This window comes from Diadema setosum, chromosome 2 (assembly GCF_964275005.1).
Source record: "Diadema setosum chromosome 2, eeDiaSeto1, whole genome shotgun sequence".
Lineage (NCBI taxonomy): Eukaryota > Metazoa > Echinodermata > Echinoidea > Diadematoida > Diadematidae > Diadema > Diadema setosum.
Window position 1 is genome coordinate 11,360,662 of NC_092686.1, and position 26,361 is coordinate 11,387,022.

Below are 26,361 nucleotides of genomic sequence, written 5' to 3' on the forward strand. Positions count from 1 at the left end.
TAAACTTTTGATACCTCTTAGAACTGCATGCTCCGTGACATCTCATAGAGTGGTTTCTGAATATCTCGCAAAGCGTTAAAAGCTAAATCCTCACCTCGACCAGAACTGTACACACCCTTTAAGGCTCTTAATTTCTTTGTCAGATTTTCCTGGTGTTCAACCTGTAATGATATTGGAAAAAATGATATACCCTAGCTTTAACCTTGACAAATTGTATGGATTATTAGTAAATCCTTTTGTCGTTGCATTATTCAAGTAATTCAGTAAATGGACTACTTTCTGAACTTTTTGAAAACCAGTTTGTGTGTTGTTTTAAAGTTTGCGTGGTGATGTAAATGAGGAAGAGAGGTTTTGTGGTATCATTGTGTGTATATACAATGTAGTCCTTGAAAGGACTGTTGTTTGGCAAAAGAAGACCTGTGAAAAAGGAGAATGTCACTTTTTGCCTTCCTTACACTTTCCCTATGTTGCATTCCTCCATCTTTTGAGGGTCTTCTTTTGCCAAACAGCAGTCCTTTCAAGGACTACATACACACACGGTGTTACTGCAGACCTCTCTTTCTCAACCAGTTTATTGTCTTGTTGTGCAATGTGTATTGCATAGTACTTTATCAGACATTGATTATGATACTCAAGTCATGCTTTGTTCCATCTTGGTGATTCATATATCATTGGCCGAGAATCAGAAAGGCTTAATCACATTTTTTTTTTTTTTTTTTTGGGGGGGGGGGGGAGTATTGAGTTATTGCTTTCATGTTTTAGAGCTCAATCTCCTCTACATTATTGTGTCAATTTGAAATTATTTTCATTTTCAGTAAAAAAAAAAAAATGTTACAAATTAAAACCACAAGGACACTTTTTGTAATCTTTATTCGGAATAATGCTAATAAATATGCCCATTTTTGATTAGATAAACTCTTTATTTCATGAAAGGTGATGGTTTTGTGTTTATTTACACTCAAATCTAAGAATACGATAGTGCCCTTCTTGTTCTCAGCTGACGTTATGTCCTTGTATACTTTTGTTTCCATGGTACTTGCATAACCTACATTCTCTCTGTTTTTTTTTATCCCCTTCAGTGGCTGATTCTGAGGTCAAGAGATTTAGCCGACATCATGATCACAAAGATCACCAACACGAGTCGTGTCTTCAACCGTGCAATCTGTGGTCAGTACGACGGCATCGTCCGCAAGATCACAACCCACTCGGAGACCACCCACCAGCTGGTCAAGTTGCAGGAATATGTGGATAGGCTGACAACAGGGGAACTGTTGCAACTCAAGGTGAGCACAATACAAATGTAATGCAATGTGATTGAATATTGTCCTGATCCGAACTGTGAAATGATGTTTACCTGTAATAATACCGTTTTTATATTTCATTTTGTTTCTTTGTTATGCTGGATTGAAATTGACTTGTGACTTTCTATGACAAAACGTTGCCTGAAATGCTGAATAAATAATATTGATCATATTTGTGGACTAAACCATGGTTTGAAATAATGGTACTACCTAGCAGACCAATGAAGAGAAAGGGACATAATCCCATTACACACTGCATTTCCCAATGATGCATTTACAAAGTATAGATTTAATGTCCCTCCTCTTCTCAAATGGAATTGTACAGCATTTCTGTTATATTTTGTAATGCGTGGGCTTGTGTGAAAAAGAGATAAATAATGACACTCCGGACAGGAGTAATTACTTATGTCTGATTCCATGTTCATGCCATCACGAGATGTCGTATGGTCCATGTGTACAATGATTAAGTCGTATACAACATCTATTATATTCATGTTAGTCATTGTGATGTCACAATACACCTATAAGACACAATCTTCATTAGTAGATTTTTGAGAGATTGTCATTGCCGAGCTGATAGTCACTTTCATTGTTGGTCTGTCCATGCAGAAAAAGCTGGAGGTGGCGGCGGGTAACTTGATGTTCCTGATGGACTATGCCTACCTCGTCAAGGATGACATCATGCTTAATGACCAGACGTTCACCTGGCCGGACAGAATCATGCCAATCATCAGGAATAGGTGTGGTCACTAGGGGATGATTCAGGGGATGACACAACATTTACTCCTGTGGCAGTTGCTCAGTCTTATTTTCTCCAAGGACTTAGCATTAGGGTTGTGATAGGGTTTTAGGTTTAGTTTGACATGAGGATTAGGATAAGGGTTAGGGTTAATTTTGTGGATAGAATTTATGTTTGGTTTAGTGTGCAGATATTTCATAGGAGCAGTAGTCGCAGGAGCAAATGCTGTGGAACTGATTTGTGACGTGTCTATTGGGGCACAGTGGAAGGACAATGTAGCCCAACAACAAGATTATTTTTTTTTGCTTAATCAAAACATTCGAAGTTATGCAGTTTATAAAAAAAAAAAAAAAAAAAAATATATATATATATATATACTTGATCAAAATCAGACGAGTCAATGGCCTATGGTATGTTGGATATTGATGTAAATTGTTTAGATATCTTTTCTTCTTCTTTTCACTGATTTCATGGAACATTAAAATAATTTCTTGAGATGGTATTTTAGCCAGAAGATTTAGTCTGTTGTCGTCTTGCATTGCTGCTTTTTGTAAATCAGTCCAAGTTGTTGTTCAATTAGTGTTGATGGTTGTGTTCCAAATCTGTCGGTGAACTTCAATTTTTTTTTTTTTTTTTTTTTCAATGATGATTTTCCACACCATCTAATTCTGCTCTCATAATTGTACTTTTCATGTTGTTGTACTGTCATGTAGCCATAGTTCTGATCAATCTAGGTTTTGTGCTTTGATCAATCTGCTCTCCCTTTGAATGTCATATCTCCTTCTTTTGCTCTCTCATTGGGTTGATATGTCTCCCTGTCTTCAATTTTGCCCCACCCTGCAGTGAGATGAAGCTGCAGAAGGAACATGACATGGCCGTGTCCAAGCTGAGGGACTGGCAGAAGAAGTTTGCCGCCCGCATCAAGGAGGTCATGGACCAGGTCAAGACATTCCGCACCAAGGACCGCATGTCGGAGGCCCAGGACTACCTCAACAAGCTCATCGACATCCAACTCAAGCTGGACGACTTCTATGCTGAAGTGAGTCCTCACAAAGCGAACCGAGTGATGTCAAGATATCAACAGTTGAAAGCCAGAAGGAATTAAGTTCCATGCAAAATCTTAGCAATGAACAGCCTCATCTAGAAGTGATGATGTTTCATTATTTCACTCCCAGTGACATCTGTGATGTCTGGAAGTGATAAACTAATAATAATCTAAAAAGTTACACAAAAATGGTATCTCCCTGTTTAACTCTTCTAATATCTATGTCTGTTGGATTATCACATGTGTTGTAAAATTACTTGTTTTCATGGCATATCATTTGGTAGACCAAGGATTCCTGTGGAATTTGAGCAAAATAGCATTGAATATCGAGGATTGGGGAGTAAACTGTTCTTGAAATGTAGGTCATGATATGTTACAAGGATATCCTCTTGCTGTAGCCTAAAATGTTTGAGAGCAACAAAAGGGATATACTGTTTGATGTTGGAAGACTTGTAATCTCACCTCAGCTCTTCTAAGAAATTAGATGGTCACATGACCTAGGAAGTTGTTATGTTGTTAAAGTGCATATCATTCAGTTATGAATATTTAGGCATTTTCATGAGTGTACATGAGTTTTTTCATTCATATGCAGCCTTGTTTCAAGTCCTACCTTCTCATCTCCTTCTGTACCCTAACTCATGTGTAGTCTTGTTTCAAGTCTTATTTTCTCAACTCCTGCACCCTTAGAAAGCCGAAGTGAACCGTGAGCAGAAGCTGCTGGATGTAGGTCACATCAGCCCCTACCCAGAGCTGGAGGTCATCAAGGAGAAGAAGGAGCCCTACGACAAGCTCTGGAGCGCCGCCGTCAAGTTTCACGACATGTACGACAGGTGGATGAACGGACCACTGCTGGAAGTCAACGCCGAGGTGGTGGAAGAAGAGGTGAGTAATAATACATTGCATCACAGTGACTTCCAAATCCTCTCATGGGAAGGATTGGTAGACATTCACAACACTCGAAATTTGTCGTGAAGAACATTATTTTTGTGTTTACATACTTGAAGCATTATTTTACAAAATAATAAATATACAACTATGAGGATTTTCTTCTTTCATATACCTCTTCTTTTAACTGTGCACAAACTTATTACGTTCGTTCATGTTCATTTACGTTGTCTATAGGTTCAGAACCTGTGGCGGACTAGCTACAAGCTGACGAAGACGTTTGCTCACCCAGACATGATGGGCCCCATGAGGGCAGCAACCACCATCAAGGCCAAACTGGAGAAGTTTAAGATCAACATGCCCCTGATCAATGCCCTCTGTAACCCTGGTATCAAGCGGCGACACTGGGATATGATGAGTGAGAAGGTAAGGATGAAACATGCAAGAATCTCTCAGAAAGTGTGCCATTGACGACCACTCTGGTGTCAGATTGGATTTAGAATCTTAGCAATTTGATTGGTGGGAAGCATTTGAACATGTATGTTTATGGAAAATGCGCTATATAAATGTATTATTATTATTATGTCTCATTTAGTTTTAGTTGGTGTCTTTGTTTTTGTTTGTTTGTTTTTGTTTTTGTTTTTTGCTGTGCCGGATATTGCTTTTGCTAAATATTATCACATGGAATTATTCTGGGATAATGCCACTGTCAAGCAAGGATCAAACATTGTACGAACATGTTTTTAATAGAAGGCTTGTACTACAAAGCTGGGAAAGAATCCTACTAAAAATCTTTCACAACAGTAACAGAGAGTGTGTAGTTCAGCATGCTTACAAGACCAATTGGCAGACAGACTTTGAATAACCCACCGTAAACATGCTTTCATTTGCTCTGCTATTGCCATCAGGTGGGGTTCAACATGACCCCCCAGGAGGACACGCCCCTGGTGGAGATGCTACAGATGGGGCTAGAGAAGTACCTAGAGGACCTCAGTGAGATCAGCTCCCAGGCCAGCAAAGAGTATGCCATGGAGAAGGTGAGATTTGTGCAGCTGGTTTTACACACAATGAGATGCATATTTTGTTCATTTATTCATTCCATAAAATTCTAATCTTTTATTAATTTCAGTGAAATCTTCTAGCACACTAAACATGTCTTTTGCATTGCAGTCAACTTAAACATGAAGTGGAGGGTATGGGATTTCCCCTTAACTTCTTGGTCGAGAGGGATATTTTTAGTTGAACAAAAAACAAACATACAAACAAGACAACAAAAACAAAACACCACCACCACCAACAACAACAACAATCCATATGATAATTATGTTATTCTTTTTCCTTTTGTTCACCTTCTTACAATCATTATTGATATTGTGTTTACTTAAGTCATTGTTGTTGTTGATACTTGTTATCACTATAGAGAAGAAATGAAAAGAGAGGAAAGATAGAAAAGATAGGAGTTAGGTAGGAGGAGATAGGAGTTGGATAAGTCATCAATGGTCTAACAGCTGCTGCCCTCTATGGTCACTTTTGCAGGCACTGACCAAGATGAAGAGTGACTGGCAGTCTGTTCACTTCACCTTCACCGGGTACAAGGACACTGGTCTGGCCATTTTGGCCTCACCGGACGATGTCCAGGTCCTCTTGGAAGACCACGTGGTGAAGACAGCGACGATGAGGGGCTCTCCATTCATCGCCCCCTTTGAAGCCGAGCTCAAAGAATGGGAGACGAGACTGGTGAGTGCAGCCATTACAGGAATTTGTGAAAGGGCTGAAGGGGTGAAACATCGGTCAGGGGTCTTAATAGTTTTTAGTCTCTTCCTACAGTGAGCAACACTCATGGATGGAAATGTTCTTGTGTTTATTTGCGTCTTGTATCTGTAAATTCTTTCCTACATGTCATGATCATGCTTATGCCATTTCTTTTCTGTTGATTTTATGCATAGGTTTTGTGCTTGATTATTAGACTAGATTTAAGTACCAGTAAATGTGTTCATGCCAGCTGACTATCAAAGGTTGCAGCTTTTTATCACAATGGGCTGAATTGAATAATGGTGTATCACAGCTTTAGGTGTACCAGCTGTTGCTGTTACCAACCACTTGATGGTAGGTCGTTCTAGCACAGCTCTTTTTCCTTTTTTTTTTCACTGTCCTTCTTTATATGATTAAACATAGATGCAGAGTATGTGCCTTGTGCCAGTAATCACATTAGTGGGACACTGATTACACAGATTAGCTCTACTCACGATGACTAATGCCATCATTTTGTGCCTGCTTTCCTTGAATCCCAGCATCGGATTAAGAACATCCTGGACTCCTGGCTGAAAGTTCAGGCAGCATGGCTGTACCTTGAACCCATCTTTGGCTCGGAGGACATCAGGCGGCAGATTCCCGTAGAGGGCGCTATGTTCACAACTGTCGATGGGCACTGGTAAGTTAATACATCGTCCGTAAAGTTAATCATGAATGATAATGTGACCACTGATGAAGTATAGAGAGATAAAGGGACTTTGGATGTAATTGTTCCTAACACCTCCAAGGGTCATTCCATCCAGTCAATCCATCTACTCCAACAAATATATACCAGTCTATCTAAACATTTATGCTTTAATCCACATCAAATATCACAATTTTCACAGAATCTTGAAAGAAACTTTTCCCCCAAATGAACCACAGAAAGTAAGTTTTTGTGCATTTTCCAAGTTACAACAGGAAGTCAATGCCTTAGAATAATTTGAACAAAAAATCATATGTCTGCATACTGCATGGTTGTGTGGCCGCAGTGGATAAAAAAGATGCCGTAATTGGTGATTTAGTGACAATGAAATGTTTATATCTTCCTGAGTTTTCATCTGACTTTTTTTTACAAATTGCTTGTGTTCTTGATCTGCCCTTTCATGGTATTCTATAAGTGATAAATTTTTCGTACTGTTTTTTCCACCCCAACAGGAAAAAGATCATGGCGACATCAGTGAAGAACACCAAGGCTCTGGTGGTGACATCACAGAAGGACATGTTAGAGAACCTACAGCATTCTGAAGGCCTCCTGGACACCATCCAGAAGGGTCTCAATGACTACCTGGAGAAGAAGAGACTCTTCTTCCCAAGGTCTGTCTCAATCCACCAATCTTTCATGTCTGTCTGGTTGTTCTTTAAAGGGGAAAGTCAAATCTACATGTAAATGGACTCTTATTATACGAGGAAAGTCAAGCATGATAGTGAAACTTTGATCCAAATACAACAATATCCTTTAAAAATTATGTTAATTTTAGCAGAGTATTATTACTCCATTGAGGACGAGTACCGAGTATACTCAGACAAGTGTCTGTGGGAAATGTGTGTTGTAGCAAAATCAGACCGTCCTTAATTAGTTAAGATGGAATTAATGTGTGTGTATCTGTTTGCATGGAATCAAGTGTGTGAGCTTGTTTTTATCTTCTTGAAGTTAGAACAGATTGTGCTGTATAATTTTTTTTTTAAATGTCTGTCACTGTCACAAGTTCTTAAAATGATTTCTGGTGATCAGATGATCACTTTTTGCTGTATTCTACTTGACACCGAAGGTCAGAAAATAGTGCAAGCAAAACAATTGGGCTGTTCTGTTGAGAAAACTCAGATGGGCAGAGTGGATGAGTCTGTGTATAGTAATTAATGATTTGATGCTGTTGAAAAGCATTGAAAGAGCTTTAGGATTCAAATCATCACCAACATCAAGCGGCAGAAATCCTTGGGTTTTCATTCTCTGTCACAATCCTCTACATTGGTCTAACTTCTCTTTATTGTACAAATATCAAAATACCTATATTGGTATTTTTGTTGTTGTTGCATAGATTCTTCTTCCTGTCCAATGATGAGTTGCTTGAGATCCTGTCAGAGACCAAGGACCCTCTTCGAGTCCAGCCCCATCTCAAGAAGTGCTTTGAGGGTATCGCTCAGCTGACCTTCACTCCGGAGAAGGAGATTGTCGCCATGGAGTCTGCGGAGAACGAGAAGGTCGACCTCTGCTCCCGCATCATTCCAGCTGACGCCCACGGGCTGGTGGAGATGTGGCTCATACAGGTTTGTTTCCAAGTGCACATATCAACATCGTGATGTATTAACACAGTGTCAAACTCACCTTTCTGGTGTCAGAGTATCTCTATCTTGAATCTGAGATGTATTGACACAGTGTCAGAATACCCTACAACTGGTTTATAGTGATGCTATCATTAAGAAACTGTAGAGCAGAGATACCACACCCTATTCTCAATAGTCATCTCCAGTGACCCCAATACTGCAGGAAATGTATAATCGCTAGATGCACATGACTTTGCAGTCTCTTTATGTTGTCTTTTAATGTTGAAGTGGGGAACAAGATAGCTTTGAAGTAAGCTATATTCAGAGAGCTTAGCCCACTAGTTTACTGTAAGATAATGAACTTTCTGTGATGCCATGTGCTGTGTTTCATTTATGTCTGTGTAACGTAAGATCCAGCAGTCTCCCTGAATTGAGGAGTTTACTGCGGAATCATATTCTTATCATAGTCTTAAAAAAAAAATATCGCTTTGTGTCTAGGTGGAAGACCTGATGAAGAAGAGTTTGAGGCAGGTGAACGCCAAGGCAGTGGTGGCCTACCCCAAGACACCCCGCAAGGCCTGGGTGCTGAACTGGCCAGGCCAGATAGTCATCGCTGCCAGCTCCATCTACTGGACGGCTGAAGTTACCAAGGTAACAAGAGCTGTATGGTTACGATGTATTGTTGCCATGGAGACAAACTTTATGTGGATGATGAGAAGTCTGGAGGTTCCATTTTAGCAGAGTTTTTGTGATAGTGATGGAAAGTTACTGTGGTAACAGGGTTTCAGAATAGAGTTATGAAGTCACAATCTTTGGCCACCAAAGATGTTGGTATCAGGACTTGAATTCATGTTGATAATCAAAGACAAAGAAGAGGAACATGGATTGAAGTATTCTTTGTACAAGTCAAGAAACCCAAGCTGGGATAGTGTAAAAGATTAGTATGATTATTCAATGACAAATTTATTTGTGCATGGCATGTACGTGAAAGATTAAGAATATTGTACTGACTAGAAATTTCTAATATTTTCAGGCAATTTTGGAGAAAGACGGACTGAAGAAGTACCTTCAGACATGCAACCGTCAGATCGATGAGATTGTAGAGCTGGTCCGAGGAAAGTTAACCAAGATGGCTCGCATCACCCTTGGGGCTTTGACAGTCGTTGATGTTCATGGTGAGTGGCTTGATATCCAGTATTCATTTTTAGAGCATCAATATGCTGCACCAGAGTTATTTCATATTGCAAGGCAGGTCACTATACAAGTCTCCCGTGTTACAAGTGTAAATTACTACGTGTGATGTCAAGAAGATGGCAAATGATATTGTAGCAAAATCAAGCAGTTGATGTCTGAAACTGTGAATATATAAAGAGTATTTTCAATATTTGCCATCAGCTTTGATATTTTGTTTGAATGGAAAAACTTTAGAAACCTTTGTTCGCTGGAAATAGCATGAAAGTGGTACTCGATCACTCTAGTTTGCAAAGGAATGCCCCATTTTCATACTTCCTTGTGCAGTATGGAGACACAATAGATGCATTATGAGCTTAGGACTTTTGAAAAATTCCTGCTGTAAGTTGACCATGCTCCCTCTCTCTTACCTCTTCTCCATCCCTTCAGCGAGAGATGTGGTGTCGAGCCTCTTCAATGAGAACATCAGCGACCCCCTCAACTTCCAGTGGATCAGCCAGCTGCGATACTACTTTGAGGAGGGAAGCTCCATGGTGAGAATGATCACCACCACGGTGCCCTACGGCTACGAGTATCTCGGCAACACGGGGCGGCTTGTCATCACGCCCCTCACCGACAGGTGTTACAGGTGAGAATTAAGATCAGGATTGAAAATGAGGCCAGTATGTCAACGTATTGTAGATCCGTTATTCTAATGTACAGTGCACACTGGATAAGCGGGAACCACTTTAATAGAAATGGCACAACAAAATTCAATGCATCAAGCTTTTTAATTGTTATATTCATGCTTAATTGGAGCCAGAAAGTGCTCTTTTTACTGCAATGGAACCGTGTTATAATGAGGTTGGATAGAGTGAGATATATATGTATGTACCTGATATTATGAGCTAAATTTGCAGGTCCCATTCCTTTTATATTCTTTTGGTTTTATCCCTGATATAACAAGAGCTATAACGAGGAAACTTCAGTGGTCCCAGGCAGCTCATTAAAATGAGGTTTTCCTGTATCTGCTACTGGAGCCCCACGTAACTGGGAGAAAAACTCATATCCCAACCCCTCTCATTCAAGTGGGGGCCACTGTATTTGTTCTTCCTATCCAACAGCATATTTCTGGATATATGATTGATGATAGAGCGTAGTATATGTGGAAATGTTGTGTCATGTTTTCAAGACATTATGGTTATATACTCCCCTCTACCCCTTTCTACACTCTTCTTTATAGCTCATCTTCACCCTAGAATATTACCTGTATGAATGTGTGAATTTGTTTGTTTCATTTCCACCTGAGAAGATGGCTGGATAGCCCATATTCAGCTGCAATAGTTGGTCTTCTTTGGGGTCCAGTTGGATGTAAGGCGGGACCACTTCACCTGGTTAAACACCCTGCTCTTTGGGATGAATAAATGAAATGGGATCTTTTACGTGCATGAGTTGTGACTGTCTGTATTAGCTTCTCCTTTGTGGCTTTACTGTCACTGTGTATGAGTAATGATTTGTATATCACTAGATTGTAACTGTACTCCTCTGTATACCTTCTCAAGTGTTTTCCTCAATCCTCACTCTGTGGGTCACTCTCTGCCGTATTTGCTCCTCCCCAGGACCCTCATGGGGGCTCTGCTTCTCAACCTTGGGGGTGCCCCGGAGGGACCCGCCGGTACAGGGAAGACCGAGACCTGTAAGGACCTGGCCAAGGCCGTAGCAAAACAGGTGGGTATCTGAACAGGGCACTTCATGCCACTTGGTCACAGGAGCTGGACTTGAGATTAAAGCTTCAAGTCAGACCATTGGTCACTATTAATGCACATAAATGCAAACCAGAGCAGGAAGTTGTCAATTATAGTGAGGCTAATAAAAGGACAGTAACACAAAATTTAACTGAAATATAAGTCTTGATTTACAGGTAATGTTTTAATTGATTATTTTACAAATTTTATGTGATGTGGTTTATCATTATGCAAGACAATGTTAGTAGAGACTCTATATACCATTGCTTCAGGGCTGTAACACTGAATTTGAGTAATTGAGTTGAGAAATTGTGATTCTTACCCCTGTCCTTTCTAGTTTACTTGATTACCATGGTATTCCTGCATCCTTTGTGAGGTCCGTGTTTGAAAGGACTACTTTGGCACAAAAGTAAAATGTAATCCAGTAACAATAATCACACCTGAGTTTTATCTGTCTTTCTGTGCTCAGTGTGTGGTCTTGTATGAATTTATCACTTATGTCCATAAAGTAGAGTCATGTAGTACAAAAGCACAGCTTAGATTTGATTTTATGTGCTCCTGTGTCCCCTGTTTGGTCTTGTGTGCATAAAGGAACCACGTGGCTGCCACGGAATAGCCATGTACATTGTATTAAGGTGGCACTGGATTCATCTTGTCTCTTTGTTTGTTCTCATATCCAGTGCGTGGTCTTCAACTGTTCCGATGGTTTGGACTACAAGGCCATGGGCAAATTCTTCAAGGGTCTGGCCCAGTCTGGGGCCTGGGCCTGCTTCGACGAGTTCAACAGAATTGAGCTTGAGGTAATCATGACTACCATAGCCATTGATCTCATGGGCAATCTCATCAGTATTCAAATGTCGCAGACAAAGACATCATGGTTCTTGCTTGTACTCTATATATTGCATAAATTTACATTGTTCAATTAGATTATAACCTTCCCATTCAGGGAAAGTCAAAGAAGGCACCTGATACACAATGTATGTTCATACCAGTGTTGTATTAACTGTGCAAAGTGGTAAACCTGTTTTGCCTTATATCATAAGTTGGCAGAATTCAGAGATGTGTGATTTAAAATTACCCAGAAGATAAGCCAATCACAGATGGAAAGGAATATACCTTGGGTACCAGAGCACAGATCAATGTTGATGTAACTTATTTGGTTTACATTGCAGCATATGAGTGAAGGAAATCATTATGAAGATTACCTTTAATTTAGTGGTATTCTGGCAGTTGTACTTCTAGGCAACGCACTTTATCCTCACTGCCTTGTTCGGGGGGGGGGGGGGGGGGACTTAAAGCTGTCATTCCTGTGGTTGTTCACTGACAAGTATTCATTGCATCGTAAGTGGCCACAGCAGACAAATGATGATTCAAGTCCATTTGTGTTTCCATGGAAACCAGGTGCTATCTGTGGTGGCCCAGCAGATCCAGAGCATCCAGCGAGCCGTGGCCGAGCAGCTGAAGACGTTTGTCTTTGAGGGGACGGAAATCTCGCTGGACCCCTCCTGCACCATGTTCATCACCATGAATCCTGGTTATGCCGGCAGGGCGGAGCTCCCTGACAACCTCAAGGTACCTGGGTGGGGGATGTCTTGATGAATGAGACCCAGCATTGTAGATTTTGATGTGAATAAAATGCTCTTTGTTGGTAGCCTTAGTGAGACACTTGCTTACATTGTTCATGAAGGCGCAGTCTTACCACAAACATGACAGAACTAGAAATATATCAGCATGTAGTCTACACTCAAAGAATGTTATCTGCCCAGTTTACTGTGTGCTCAGCTTGTGTTAGGTTATATGATTGATATACTCTTTCCACCAAATAAGTTGGATATTGTCGTAAAGAAATCCATATTTGAATGATGATAATCATAGGTGGGAACAATATATCTCCTTAGATTTCATTAAGAGAAAGAAACTGGTACATGTTTGTCAATTTCCAGATGACTTAGGTGTATTTCTATTCTGTTAAGGGAAATTTTCGGTATCCCCCCTCCCTTCCTCAGGTCTTGTTTCGCACAGTGGCCATGATGGTTCCGGATTACGCCCTCATCGCTGAAATCAGTCTGTACTCCATGGGGTTCGTGAACGCGCGGTCCCTCTCCACAAAGATTGTAGCTACATACAAACTCTGCTCAGAACAGGTAAACAACTTTTCTTTTCTTTATGATGCAGAACTTTTCAGTCAGCACCGCTTGTACAGACCATCCTTTCTCATAATTGAATTATTACTGTAATTGTGAGCCATTTCTTTCTGATATGTTATGGACTACTTCTAGAGTGTATGTTGGATGGTGTCAATGGAGAAAGTGTGTCGCAGCAAAATCAAATCATCTTCAAACGGTTACTTGATTATCTGATAAAGAACTGGATGTGTACAGCTTATCCCTTCTATGAGGTTTTATCATCGTCTGATTAATATGTTATCATTTGTTCTCTTTTTTTTTTTTGTTGTTTTTTAGATAAATGTTGGCAAGGTTTTTACCCTTGCTAGAATTTCCATAGAATTCTTTATTGGGCATGCATGGGGACAGTCAGTGGCAAGAGTTTCTTATGCTAGGAAATGCCAATTAGAGTGCATTGTCAGTGAGCCCATGGATCTAGCTTAGATGTGAAATTACAGGATCTTTCTTTCTCTTGGTACAATGTACATTGAAAAAAATGTCATCACTGTGAGTGAATTCATTACATTGCAGTATTGTTTAGTGCTTTTATCACAAAGAAAGTGGTTGAAACAGCAAACATTTAGAGCTTCAGTACAAAGAGCAGAGTATGGGAAGAGTGTATTCCACTAAGTAAATGTAATTCTTCCTGTTATCTATCCATAGCTGTCATCCCAGCATCACTACGACTATGGCATGAGAGCGGTCAAGTCGGTCCTCACTGCTGCGGGAAACTTGAAGCTGAAGTTTCCAGACCAGGCTGAGGATATTCTCGTTCTACGATCCATCAAGGATGTCAACCTGCCAAAGGTAAGCAAGCATACACAACCATGAATGCATGGGTCTGGCTAAAATTCCACCTCACTTATTCTTTAAATTGATTGCAAGGATTGATATTGTTTTACTCACTTACAGCCTAAAGACACTATTCCTTGAAACCGAATTTATGTTATTTTCATGTGAGCTTTGTACATAACTGTTTTGAAATACTCAAAAGTAAGTCATCGAACTCAACTTCTATTTTGTGATAGTGAAGGGCTGGTGCCCTGATTTAAGGAGATTTTAGGTTTCAAAAGCAAAGAAGGTCTTTGATAGTTAACTACAAACATAAGGGTACATGTATACAACTCAGATTATGATTGGTAGAGTTTTTTTTTTTTTTTTTCTGAAATGGATGTCAAACACAGTCCACTGACACTCTGCACTGGCAGTATTCACTGTACATGTAGATGCTTTAAGAAATTTGTAATTTCTGCTTGTATGTAGATACAGCAAACGATCTAACCAATTGGCAACTATTATTCTTTCCTGCTGCAGTTTTTGTCCCATGACATCCCACTCTTTGAGGGCATCATCTCCGACCTGTTTCCGGGTGTGGCCCTGCCACGCCCCGACTACAGCGTGCTAGAAGAGGCTCTCAGGATCAACATAGCTAGGCGCAAGCTGCAGGCCGTTCCATGGTTCATTGACAAGATCATCCAGGTATATGAGACTTAGATATGTCCCTTTCCAGGATCCCACTCAATTTCTAATGTTCTAGATATGTTCAATATTCACATATTGTTGTCAATAACACATCAAAGTCATTATATTCAGTGGTGAGAAATAGAGTAACCATCCATTGCCAAATCTTCCATATAACTCCTTATGTATCGCAAAACCCCCCCAAAAAACTCACAGATGTATAGGCTGCCCGATCTGAAAAGACATTATTATATCAACTGTTCTTACCCATTGGAGTTCAGGGGATGAATTTATACAAGTGAGAAGGCATTTTTAATGTAGGACGCTCATTCCGTTGCAACATATACAAGTGTACATGTATGCACCAGTGAAAAAATATAAACTGTGAGAAAGATTGCACGGAATGTTGTCTTAATTTTCCCACTTGTATTCACAGAGCTGATGTTAAGAAGTTCTTGTGCCTCAAATATGGCCAAGAAAGATTTAAAACAATTCAGGTATTCTAGTATTGTACACAACAGTATTTCATGCTTTTTTTTTAGGAGCATAGTTTGATGTAGTTGGACTTTTGTGCTTATCATTCATAGGTTTGACTCTCAAAATAATTGTTTTCTTTTTATGAAGAGTGCCATGACTTATCCTCAATGGTATCTTTTTATTCTCCCAGATCTACGAGATGATACTGGTCCGGCACGGCCTCATGATAGTAGGAGACACCATTGGAGGGAAGACCAGCGCCTTTAAGGTGCTAGCCGACGCCCTGGGAGACCTCCACAAGGCCAAGCTGATGGATGAAAACAGGGTGAGAGGCAAAATCCCCTGTCAATGTCTTGACCCTATTCTAACTGGGCTGTTTGAGACCAAGTTTTTACTGGGGGGAGGTCAATTTGACCCCCTCCCCCTTCAGATCTTAGCCATCGATGGCACAATTGTTGCAAAATTTTGCATGAACAAAGAGCCAGATGTCACCCACAAGATTATATGGTCATGCGATAGAAAAATATTTATTTTCTATTTTAGTAAATTCATTATGCAAATTTATCCATGAAATCATGATGCTCTTTCATTGTACTAGAAATGTGCCCAAAATAAAGCATAAAACAAAAGTGTGTGTGTGTGTGTGTGTGTTTTTTTTAAGGTAAACAACTTGTAGCCTTTAAAAAGTGCTATCTGTGAATTATACTGTTTGTAACAGAATGAGAATGGTGTGCTATGGGATTACCAAATAGGCTTTTTAATGCATGTAAGAATACCAAAGATTTGAAGCTGAACAATCAAAGAAATATGCATTTTCATACCACAAACTTGATTTTTGGCTCCCTAATCAGATTACTGACATTATTGTTACTAGGCCTCAAGGGAAACAGCTGATTTTGAACCCTTGTGAGGTATGCTAATCATTATTCCTTATCATTGACTTTGGTAAATGATAAAGATTTGAGGTTAACAGAATTTATTTGGTTCTAAGGTTTAATTTGATTTGATAGTTGTTTGCTGAAAAATTAAAAGTAGACAAACTGGTAGTTCATGCTTGAGATAGTAAAGTTTGATGACCTGTGCAATATGGTGAGTCAGGTATGCTGTCAACAAACAACAGTTCTCCAACTTGATGGTTCATTTCATGTTATTGAAACCAAACAAAAGAATTGAGAAAACAATAGTTCATTATTTCTTGACAATAGACATTGTGCAATGTACATGCAACACCTGCTTTTTGAAGCATTCTGTAAGTTTGTTGTTGACTGGCTCAGTTGATGTGAAATTTACTCAGGGGCACCTGACACAGAAATGCTATTGATCATTGATGGTGTTTATTTGTCAGCCAATCAGGTCTTTTGTTTGGAAACACCTGTTAAAAGCTACAAAGAATTTGCAAAGATTGTGGTGCAAAATAAACTGTTAAAAGCTAAAGAAAAGGGGTTGATGTGAATTTCACTTTGCACCTGACACAGGAATGCTATTGATGATGTTTATTTGTCAGCCAATCAGGTTGTTTGCTTGTAAATACATGTACTTGTTAAAAACTACAAATATCTGTGAAGATGGTGGATCATAATAAACTGTTAAAAGCTACAGAAGAAGAGTTGACAATGTGACATACTTCATGATAGCTTTCAACCGAATGACTGCTGATAAACAAGCACATAATTGTAGCTTATAACGAAATGGTATGGAAGGTCTGTGTTTTTCGATCACATTCACACAACATTCTCACACTCAGGAAGCTGCCTTCTATTAGATTTCTGTCACTGCTGGTAAGACTGAAAAGTTTGAGTGGAAAGCTTCCCAAGGAATATCTCTGACTAACTTTGTACTTACATATATAACAAGAGAAATTTAATTTTTGTCTCTTGTAAAACCATTTCAGAGGAGGGTCAGTTTTCAAAGACTGTTGATAGTGAAGTTTTCTTCATTGACTAGAAAGTGGTCAATGAACGAAAATAAAGGAAACTTATTTTCTTTTTTACTTTTGTGGTATCATTGTGTATTGATACCAGTTGTGGCATTAACTCATATACGGAAACCTAGTTTACCAGGTTTCCTAGATGTAGACAGTACTGTCTGCATTCATGGCCTGAATTAATTTTGTTTTGTTTTGTTTTGTTTTGTTTTTTTGTATGTGTGTATGCTGACCAGAAAAATGACTTTGATTGAAAGATTTAAGTTTCCTCTGTCATTGTCTGTTCTTTTTCTGTATCAAAATGGCATGTATTTTTGTGTAATGTACCTTTTTCAGTGTAGAAGTGGGCTTGATTTGCTATAAAACCTCTATGAAGATGAACATAGCAAGCAAGGCTGAGCTCAGTAGGTTTTGATTTTCACTGACCCCATTCGGGTGCCCTTACAGTGTATAATAAAAGAGTTTGTTAGCTCATCAGCTCATGCTCTATCCAAAATCTCATGTCTAATCAATATTTCCCATTGTTTGATGGCACATGCAGTTGACTGTGAAAAGGAGATACATATATACATGTACTTCTTGACTGCTTTCACACAGGCAGTTTATCAGCCTGTCTAAAAAGAATCTCATTTGCAGGTATTGAAGGTTCTCAGAGAATTGTGGAAGGAACAGGTTAACATCTACAAGATCTTGACTTTTCCTCTAAAGGGATAGTAATATAAATGTTACATGTAGCAATTCACAGCTCGTCTGTTCAAGATTCCTTTGACAATGATTTTTACAAACTTCGTCTTGATAGGATTTACAAGCCCCATTATGTCATTCAAAATACTTTTGCAGTTCCTATTTTTAAAAAAAAATGAATAGTTACTTAAGGTCATTCAAATTGCCAGTGGATGAGATAGGCTTTCTGGTTAACTGTTGAACAATGTGTTGCCATGGTAACAGTATATTTTGAATGAAAAATCATATAAAAATTATGGATATCGATAACTCATTATATGAGTTTTGAGTATTTGGTTTGAAATTTGGCATATGTGATTATTATACGATTTAGATGTTTAAAATTTATTATAGCTGAAAAGAGTGTTGCCATGGTAACAACATCATTTGTATGAAAATTATAGAATAATATGTTTTTTTTTTTTAGCTTTTGAGAATTTGATTTACAATTTGGGATATGATATGATCTATGATATCATAGTTGTGTAGAATTCATTTTTTTCTCATGTTATACATTGTGTTACCATGACAACAGCATTTTTACTGACAATCACAGAAATTAATGATATATTTGTTTTTCTCAGATTTTGAGCATTCGACAAGAGATATGATATACAGCTGTATAATTATGTGAATGTCAGTGGGCAGTATATACTTATTGTCCCCGCCGAACGAGTTCGAGCAGGGGACTATGAAACGGGCTCCGTACGTGTGTGTGTCCGTGTGTCCGTCTGTCCGTCCGTCCGTCCGTCTGTCTGTCTGTCTGTGCGTCCGTGTGTGATCAAAATGTTCAATTTGCTACTTCTCTGTCATTTATGAGCCAATTTTGATTCTGTTTGCTTTATATGATAGCACTACATGGGAGCTTTGAAACTTCTACACAGAATTTCAGTTGTGACCTTTGACCTTGACCTTTGACCTATATTGTACATTTTGCTTCAAAATGCTACTCCTTTGCCATTTCTAACCCGATTTCGATTCCGTTTGCTTTATGTGATGGCACTAAGTGAGGGCTTCAAAACTTCTACACAGAAATTTGACCTTTGACTTCTTTGACCTTTGACCTTGATTTTTGACCTATATTGTACATTGGCTACAAAATGCTACTCCTTCGCCATTTCTAACCCGATTTCGATTCCGTTTGCTTTATGTGATGGCACTAGGTGAGGGCTTCAAAACTTCTACACAGAATTTTGACCTTTGACTTCTTTGACCTTTGACCTTGATTTTTGACCTATATTGTACATTTTGCTACAAAATGCTACTCCTTCGCCATTTCTAACCCGATTTCGATTCCGTGTGCTTTATGTGATGTTACTAGGTGAGGGCTTCAAAACTTCTACACAGAATTTTGACCTTTGACTTCTTTGACCTTTGACCTTGATTTTTGACCTACACGTACCTTGTACATTTTGCTACAAAATGCTACTCCTTTGCCATTTCTAACCCAATTTCATTTCCATTTGCTTTATGTGATGGCACTACAGTCTGTAGGTGAGGGCTTCAAAACTTCTACACAGAATTTTGACCCTGGACTTCTTTGACCTTTGACCTCGATTTTTGACCTATATTGTACATTGGCTACAAAATGCTCCTCCTTTGCCATTTCTAACCCGATTTCGATTCCGTTTTCTTTATGTGATGGCACTAGGTGAGGGCTTCAAAACTTCTACACAGAATTTTGGCCTTTGACTTCTTTGACCTTTGACCTTGATTTTTGACCTATATTATAAATTGGCTACAAAATGCTACTCCTTCGCCATTTCTATCAAAACCCGATTTCGATTCCGTTTGCTTTTTGTGGTGGCACTAGGTGAGGGCTTAAAAACTTCTACACAGAATTTTGACCTTTGACTTCTTTGACCTTTGACCTTGATTTTTTATCGATATTGTACATTTTGCTTCTGAATGCTACTTCCGGCGGGGACATATTTTACGCACCGCGTAATTTCTACTTTTCCTTGTTTAATGTTGAGTAATATATTGTTATGTTAATAATTTTTTTTATTAGTAAGAATATAATAAGACGTTTGCTGTTTGGGCTCATTTCTTTCTGTTTTTGGGTGGGGGTATTTATCACTTTCAGTGACAGTTTTAATTTTTGATGAAATGTGTGGTTAATTGTTTGGTTATAATAGATACATAGGCCCACCATGTTATTATTGCTTGTTTGACTAGTAAGCGGGTAATTGTCAGTGTATAGTTATTGTGTGACTGTATGCAGGGGACTCAGTGGAAGAATTGTACTTGTCCACATACAGTGTGTTCTATTTGATGTATGTCTTTGTTTTGTCAACTGTAATGTTTGTTTGTGCAGGGCCCCCAGTAAGAGCAGTACCTGCCTACTGATGGGGCTACCCTGTTGAAAAAAGACTGAATAAATAAATAAATAAATAAATACACTAAAAACATATTGCTTCTAGACTTACTATTCAATATTTTCTTTCACTGAAGGTGGAACATCGAATCATCAACCCCAAGGCAATCACCATGGGTCAGCTCTACGGTCGGTTTGACCCCATCTCTCACGAGTGGTCGGATGGTGTGCTGGCCAACACGTTCAGGGAGCATGCCTCCAGTACGTCGGACGCCAGGAAGTGGTGCATATTTGATGGCCCAGTGGACGCGGTCTGGATCGAAAACATGAACACTGTCCTGGATGACAACAAGAAGGTAGACTCCTTGACAAGTCTTTTAGAGCTTTCATGCCAAAGGATGTTGAATCACACATGTTGCTTAAATTTGGGTATGGTCTTCAAAAAGAATAGATTGAGGAATTATGTCCATCATAATTTCAGAGTTGGTATGATTTTGTCTCATGTTTAACCATTTCAATAGTGAAATAGTCTTGTATATATTCCCGTTTTTTGCAAGAGATGCTGGACCCTTGAATGAACTCTGTATTTTCACCTGTTTGTAACAATTTACCAATGATAGTATGGAGTGTTATGCAGTGTGCAGAAGAATATAGAGAACATCTACCCTTAAGAAAGTGACAATATTAAAATGAGTTGCCAAAAAATTGTATGAAGTGTACTTGCTCCAAGAAGTACTGTGAAGGAAACATGTTGGGCATTAACAAAACTGAAGCAAACAGAGAAAGGTAATCTGTTGAATGATTCACTGTCTCACTTGTGGGACTTCAGGATGCATATGCCTGCTTCATATATTTATATGTTTCTTATCTCATCTCGTTACGTTTTCTCCTGACAGCTGTGTCTGATGAGCGGTGAAATCATACAGATGAACAACAAGCAGAACATGATCTTTGAACCCAAAGACTTGGAGCAGGCTTCCCCAGCGACTGTCAGCAGGTAGGGAAATTAGTCTTGTCTCTAGCCTTATCACTTATGGCAGAGTTAGTCATGCTGTGTGTAGTCATGATAGAAAGCAAATGTCAATTTATCTTTCTGTTTCGCAGCCCACAAGAAGTTGGTAGTTTTGCAAGTTTTTGTGTCACAGCAATTCCTTGATTGATATTTAATGAGAGAATAAAGTTATGGAAGAGAATTCAACTCCAGCACATTGAAAAGTAAAAGAGGTTGATATAAAGTGCAATAGACTGTTCAAGAAATCAAAATAATACTACAGTTAATTCTACTTCAGTACCATACTTATGTTACTGGAACAACTTTGATGAACTCAGAAAGCATTTTCAGACTACAGATGAAATGATTTCACACAAGAAATCTGAATAGCTCCTCTCCTTATGCTCTACTGTTATAACTGTGTTGTTAAAAAAAAATGATGAACTATAGAAGTAATGATTGACTCTGGATGAAGCAAGTCTGAATAGGAGACTAAATCTGAAAGTAAAGTAACATTGTTTGCAATGTACACGTGTAGAAGCTCCCTTTTCATGTCTTGACTCCCTGCCCCACCTTGCCCGACACGGCCCCTGCCCCATTCTTCCTCAACTTATTCCACCCTGCCCTACTCTACCCCGCCCTGCTCTACTCTGCCCTGTCTTGCCCCTCCCCTAGGTGTGGGATGATCTACATGGAGCCTTCTCAGCTGGGCTGGCAGCCACTTGTGGCATCCTGGCTGGAGCATGAGTGTCCAGACTTCATCACCAAAGCCCAGAGGGACACCATGCAGGTATGTGACAGGACCTGGTGTTCCTCCTTCCATTCCCAGGACCCATTGCCTGAAAAAACAGAAAAACAAAACAAAACAAAACAAAAACAGCAATAATAATAACAATAATAATAATAACAACAACAACAACAGCAGCAGCAGCAGCAGCGGCAGCAGCAGCAAAACCCATAAAAAATAATTTCAGTATATAAGCTAATGAGCCACAAGTCAATCAAATTCTGTGTAACTTAATTTGCATATGGTTCTTGTTTGTAGTAAACAATCACATGAAAATGTGTTGTTTTAGTACAAAAGTCTGTCAGTATTTTTGATTTTTTTTTGTTGTTTTTGACTCTCATCTGTGTTGTTCTATTACAATCAAGTGGAAATTTCTAGTGGTAATAAGTCAATGTTAGAATTCTGTGAATTGGAGTGTTGCTGCGTTTCCCCCCCCCCCCCCAAAAAAAAAAAGCACCCCAAAACCACAAACTAACAAATAAACAAACAAACAAAAAAAAGCAACAAAACAAACAAAAAACTACCAACAAAAATTATAAATGGTACACATACACATTTGAATGTAATTTGGCACAGTGTTTCTTGTTCTGTATCCATGTTTGAAGTCATTTTTAATGTTAGGCAAAGTGTAATGATGTTACTTGTCATTTGAGGCATGATGTGAACATCAAAAACTCACCCAGCACAGCATTAGTAAAAAGATGCATTGAGATAAATTGTGCATTATCACCTGTAGGGTTTTGGAAAATTTGAATGTATTCAAATTCATTTTAGGTGAAAGCACTAGCTTGCAGTGACATCGAAAGATGAAGAAAAAGAGAAAGAGCCACAGCACTTCATGTATCACAAATTTGTCAAGATTTCTTTCACTGCACACCTCAGAGAATTTTTGCAAATACTTTTATCCCACGATCGTATCTTTCATAAGGTAGTGAATGTGTCAAAAACACCAGATATTAGAGTAAGATAGTGTGTCAGAAGTACATCATGTGCTCAGAATGCACTTTGCCAAATGAACACGCATATAATTATGTATTCAAAAGAAAAGCCAGAAATGTGATAAACCATGCCTGCAAGTACAGTGCCTTCAATGATTTATTGTAATTCATTTGGATGGCCTTGGAATGATTAATGATGGATTTCACTTTTGTGTTTTGATTTTGGAGCACTAGCATTTTGTCCTGTAAGTAGAAATAGCAGACTAGTACTACTCAAGTTATTTTCCATGTTTTATACACTGTATGTCAGTTGTCTATCAGTTGATAGTTCCATTTAGTGTGATCTGTTTGAGGGTGATCTTGTCAACCACTTTTTGCAATTTTGTGGTGTGGTGCCGGACTGCACTCTTCATCCATTGATGCATGTTGGTAAGGGAGACAGCTGAAGCAAAAAAGAAAAAAGAAAAAAGAAAAAAAAAGAACAGAAAAGAGAAGAAAAGGAATTTGTGTCGAGAAATGTATTTGTGGACACTGTGTAAAAGTTCATTGATTGTGAATATTCTATGACTGTGTTGTGTAGCTGGAATGGATGTTACAACACCACTCTCAACAGAGGTTTATTTTTGTTTGTTTGTTTGATCATGTACTCATGTGTCCAATTCTCGTTGCCGCCTGTGTGCCATTCTGACTTGCAGTTGTTGTTTGAGTGGTTGCTGCCACCTTGCTTGCACCACGCCAGCCGGGTCTGTCGTCAGCTCGTGCCCATGTCACCAATGCACATGACTATGTCCATGTTGAAGCTGTACAAATGTCTCTTGGCAGATGTCGGGTAAGGCCCTTATTTTTCATGCTATCCCCACTTTAATATTAACGCTTACTTTGTGCCCAGACACTTTGCCTAACTTGCCAAATTTTTTTTATCAGCACTCAGTGATTCCGTGCAAACTTTAACCTCGTTGTAAATTGAGGTAGCAAGCCCACTCAGTTGCAGCAGTATGCCTCAGTCAAATGGGATAGCAATGGTGACACACTATAGGGACTACGGGAATGAGATACTGTAAAACACGATGTTTTCGTGGCATGAAATTTTCGTGAATTGGAGCCAACAGCCTTTTTCGCCGCATGAAATTTTCGTGAGTTGCCTCTAAACATTCAATGCATATACAAGTGTAGTGTAAACAAGCATTTTCGCATGCATTTTAATTTCACGAATATTGGCTCTCGCGAAATTAAAATGCATGTGAACATTCCTCGTTTTACAGTCATCTCTGTTCTTAATACAATTAGTATCCAGACATCTGTGCTGATTTGTGAAGACAGCACTTCACTGTGCATGTAGATCAGCAAGCAAAGCACAGTAAGGTTTAACTTGAACCCGGGGGAAATGGAAATTGACAAACTTGAAGTGATGCCGTAAGCCTACATTGTAAATAAAAAGGAATAGAATTTATGCTTTCATTTCTCATCACCAAACTACTTCAGTTTATTCATCTAAACTGTGGCAAATCTTATTCCAGTGCCAAAAAAGTACTGTACCTTCACTTAAAATTTCTTTGTCACTCAAAGCACATGTATTGCTGATTGAAAAGGAAAAGGGTGTAGTGTGCATAGAAATTTTACAGGGAGAGCACTCCTCTCTACCTCAACTTAATTTGTTTTGGACTCTTGATTTCCAGAGCCTTATTGACACTTTAATACGTAGCTTATTTTGAGCGGATGGTTTTCTTATTATATTGTTTCAAATATACCTGGGAATTACTATTTCTTAATGTACTGATTATAGAATCATTGATAAATAGTTTTGTGGAACATATGAAACTGTGTAAGTTATGTGAAGATTTTCTGATATGTGTGTGATTGCACCTTATAATGAATTCAACTTAATAAGTGTCACTGTACGCATTGTGATAGGAGCGTGAATTTTTAGATGTGTTTAATGTTTAACATGATTGTACTTGTTGAAGTTTAATGTAGCAACTGCACACACTAAATTGGTTATGTTAATGCAACAAGTGTCAATTTACACATTGTTATAGGAGTGTGAATTTTTTAATGCGTTTTTGATGTTTAACATGATTGTACTTGTCAAAGTCTAATGTAGCATATGCACACTAAATTCATTTTGTGAATCCAACAAAATTGTCACTGTACACATTGTGATAGGGTTGTGAATGTTTAAATGTGTTTAACATGACTGTACATGTTGAAATCTAATATAGCACTTGCACACACTAAACTACATTGTACTGTGAAGATATGTTCACATACAATGTATGTGTATATATCAGCTCGTACATGGTGAAAGGCCTACAGGCATACCAGGAGTTGATTGTTTCCTGATTGTTGCTGGAGGTTGGCACACATATTCAGCCATATTATATGATTGGATTCCTGTTTTAAACAAGCAGTTTCATTGGCTGCCCATAGTTTGCTAACTTTTGATGATTAAATACTTTCTGTTCCATTCAAAACAAATTTCAAACCAGATTATTTTTTAATGAGCAATGATCTGAGCATATTACTAATGTTTCTTCTCTTTTGCAATGGTGATTTTGCTGCATGACACTTGACCCCTTCCTGCACAATGACCTTTAACCTCCCTTTGTTGCTGGTGAACCAACCCTTCTAACCCAGGGCCATAAAGCAAAGGTATGGTGTGATTGAAGCTTTGTGCATTTATGCCCACTAATTGCATTGCCACAGCTCATAGATGCATTGAATTTCTACTAAGCAGTAACCTCTTTACAGAACATGTTGAATGCCGCCCCACAGTGAATATCATTGTTGTATATTAAACCTACAGCTTCTGAATAGCTTGGAACACCATATGAAAAGTTTTTATATTATATCTAGATAACAAATTCTGTGGGATGTTAGTATGCATTCTTTTGAATATATATTCTTTGCAGAATCAAATATCTATCGCAGATATCTATCAGCCTTCCTCATCCTGTAGTACATGAAAAGATTTTGATGGTGCAAGTATTGCCATTTTGATTGTCTAGCTGTTTTGATCCTATAAAAGCTGTTTTTTAATATCATGATGAATAGTTCTGTACCCCTTTCCTTCTTATCTCAGCTCAGTATGAAAAGGAGTTGACATACGAGCTTTTGCCCATGCACTATATCTGAAATCATGTTGGACATTTGTGTTTGGATCAGCTAACAGCATTTATTAAACAGTGCACAGATGTAGGTGTCCCATGCCTATGCTGTTATGTTGTAGAATATGTATGCTAAGCAGCTATGTTGTACTTTTCTCTGAACTGCACTATGTGCCAGTAGGAAAAGCAAAAGGCTGCAATCATTAAATTTGTCTAAAAGTAGACGTCTGTTTTTACCACTGATGAAAATTATGGTTGAGACTGCAGTAACAATCTGAACTCTTTCGAACCTCAATTGACCACGGCCGCTCCCTTTCTTCTGTGTTCATGTGTAGGGTGTAGGTGTGTGAAATTGTGTATGTCTTCTCTGTCAGTTTGAAATTATTCCTCCAGCATATTTCGCAGCAAGCTAATCTCTCTAAAAGCACAGTCAGTTTGTCTAAACATGCGTCTGGCAAAATAGTTTGAAACCTACAGCTTCTTTTGATGAGTAGAGAATAATGACATTGCAAAAAAGAAAAAGAAAAAAAGAA

General features: G+C 38.7%; 1 protein-coding gene across 1 annotated transcript in view; it reads left to right on the forward strand.

Moving 5' to 3' along the window:
* Positions 1–26,361, forward strand: part of LOC140246163 (dynein axonemal heavy chain 3-like) — a 124,135-nt gene that overhangs the window by 39,961 nt on the left and 57,813 nt on the right. Inside the window, exons 13-37 of the mRNA XM_072325603.1 lie at positions 1,080–1,283; positions 1,911–2,041; positions 2,884–3,079; positions 3,773–3,967; positions 4,208–4,396; positions 4,879–5,007; positions 5,507–5,707; positions 6,262–6,401; positions 6,920–7,078; positions 7,801–8,029; positions 8,525–8,677; positions 9,060–9,201; positions 9,647–9,845; positions 10,816–10,924; positions 11,622–11,741; positions 12,343–12,513; positions 12,948–13,085; positions 13,770–13,913; positions 14,421–14,585; positions 15,235–15,369; positions 20,146–20,364; positions 20,905–21,005; positions 21,675–21,789; positions 23,420–23,553; positions 25,359–25,373. Coding sequence (XP_072181704.1) covers positions 1,080–1,283; positions 1,911–2,041; positions 2,884–3,079; positions 3,773–3,967; positions 4,208–4,396; positions 4,879–5,007; positions 5,507–5,707; positions 6,262–6,401; positions 6,920–7,078; positions 7,801–8,029; positions 8,525–8,677; positions 9,060–9,201; positions 9,647–9,845; positions 10,816–10,924; positions 11,622–11,741; positions 12,343–12,513; positions 12,948–13,085; positions 13,770–13,913; positions 14,421–14,585; positions 15,235–15,369; positions 20,146–20,364; positions 20,905–21,005; positions 21,675–21,789; positions 23,420–23,553; positions 25,359–25,373 — 3,833 coding nt within the window. The remainder of the gene's footprint in view (positions 1–1,079; positions 1,284–1,910; positions 2,042–2,883; positions 3,080–3,772; positions 3,968–4,207; positions 4,397–4,878; positions 5,008–5,506; positions 5,708–6,261; positions 6,402–6,919; positions 7,079–7,800; positions 8,030–8,524; positions 8,678–9,059; positions 9,202–9,646; positions 9,846–10,815; positions 10,925–11,621; positions 11,742–12,342; positions 12,514–12,947; positions 13,086–13,769; positions 13,914–14,420; positions 14,586–15,234; positions 15,370–20,145; positions 20,365–20,904; positions 21,006–21,674; positions 21,790–23,419; positions 23,554–25,358; positions 25,374–26,361) is intronic.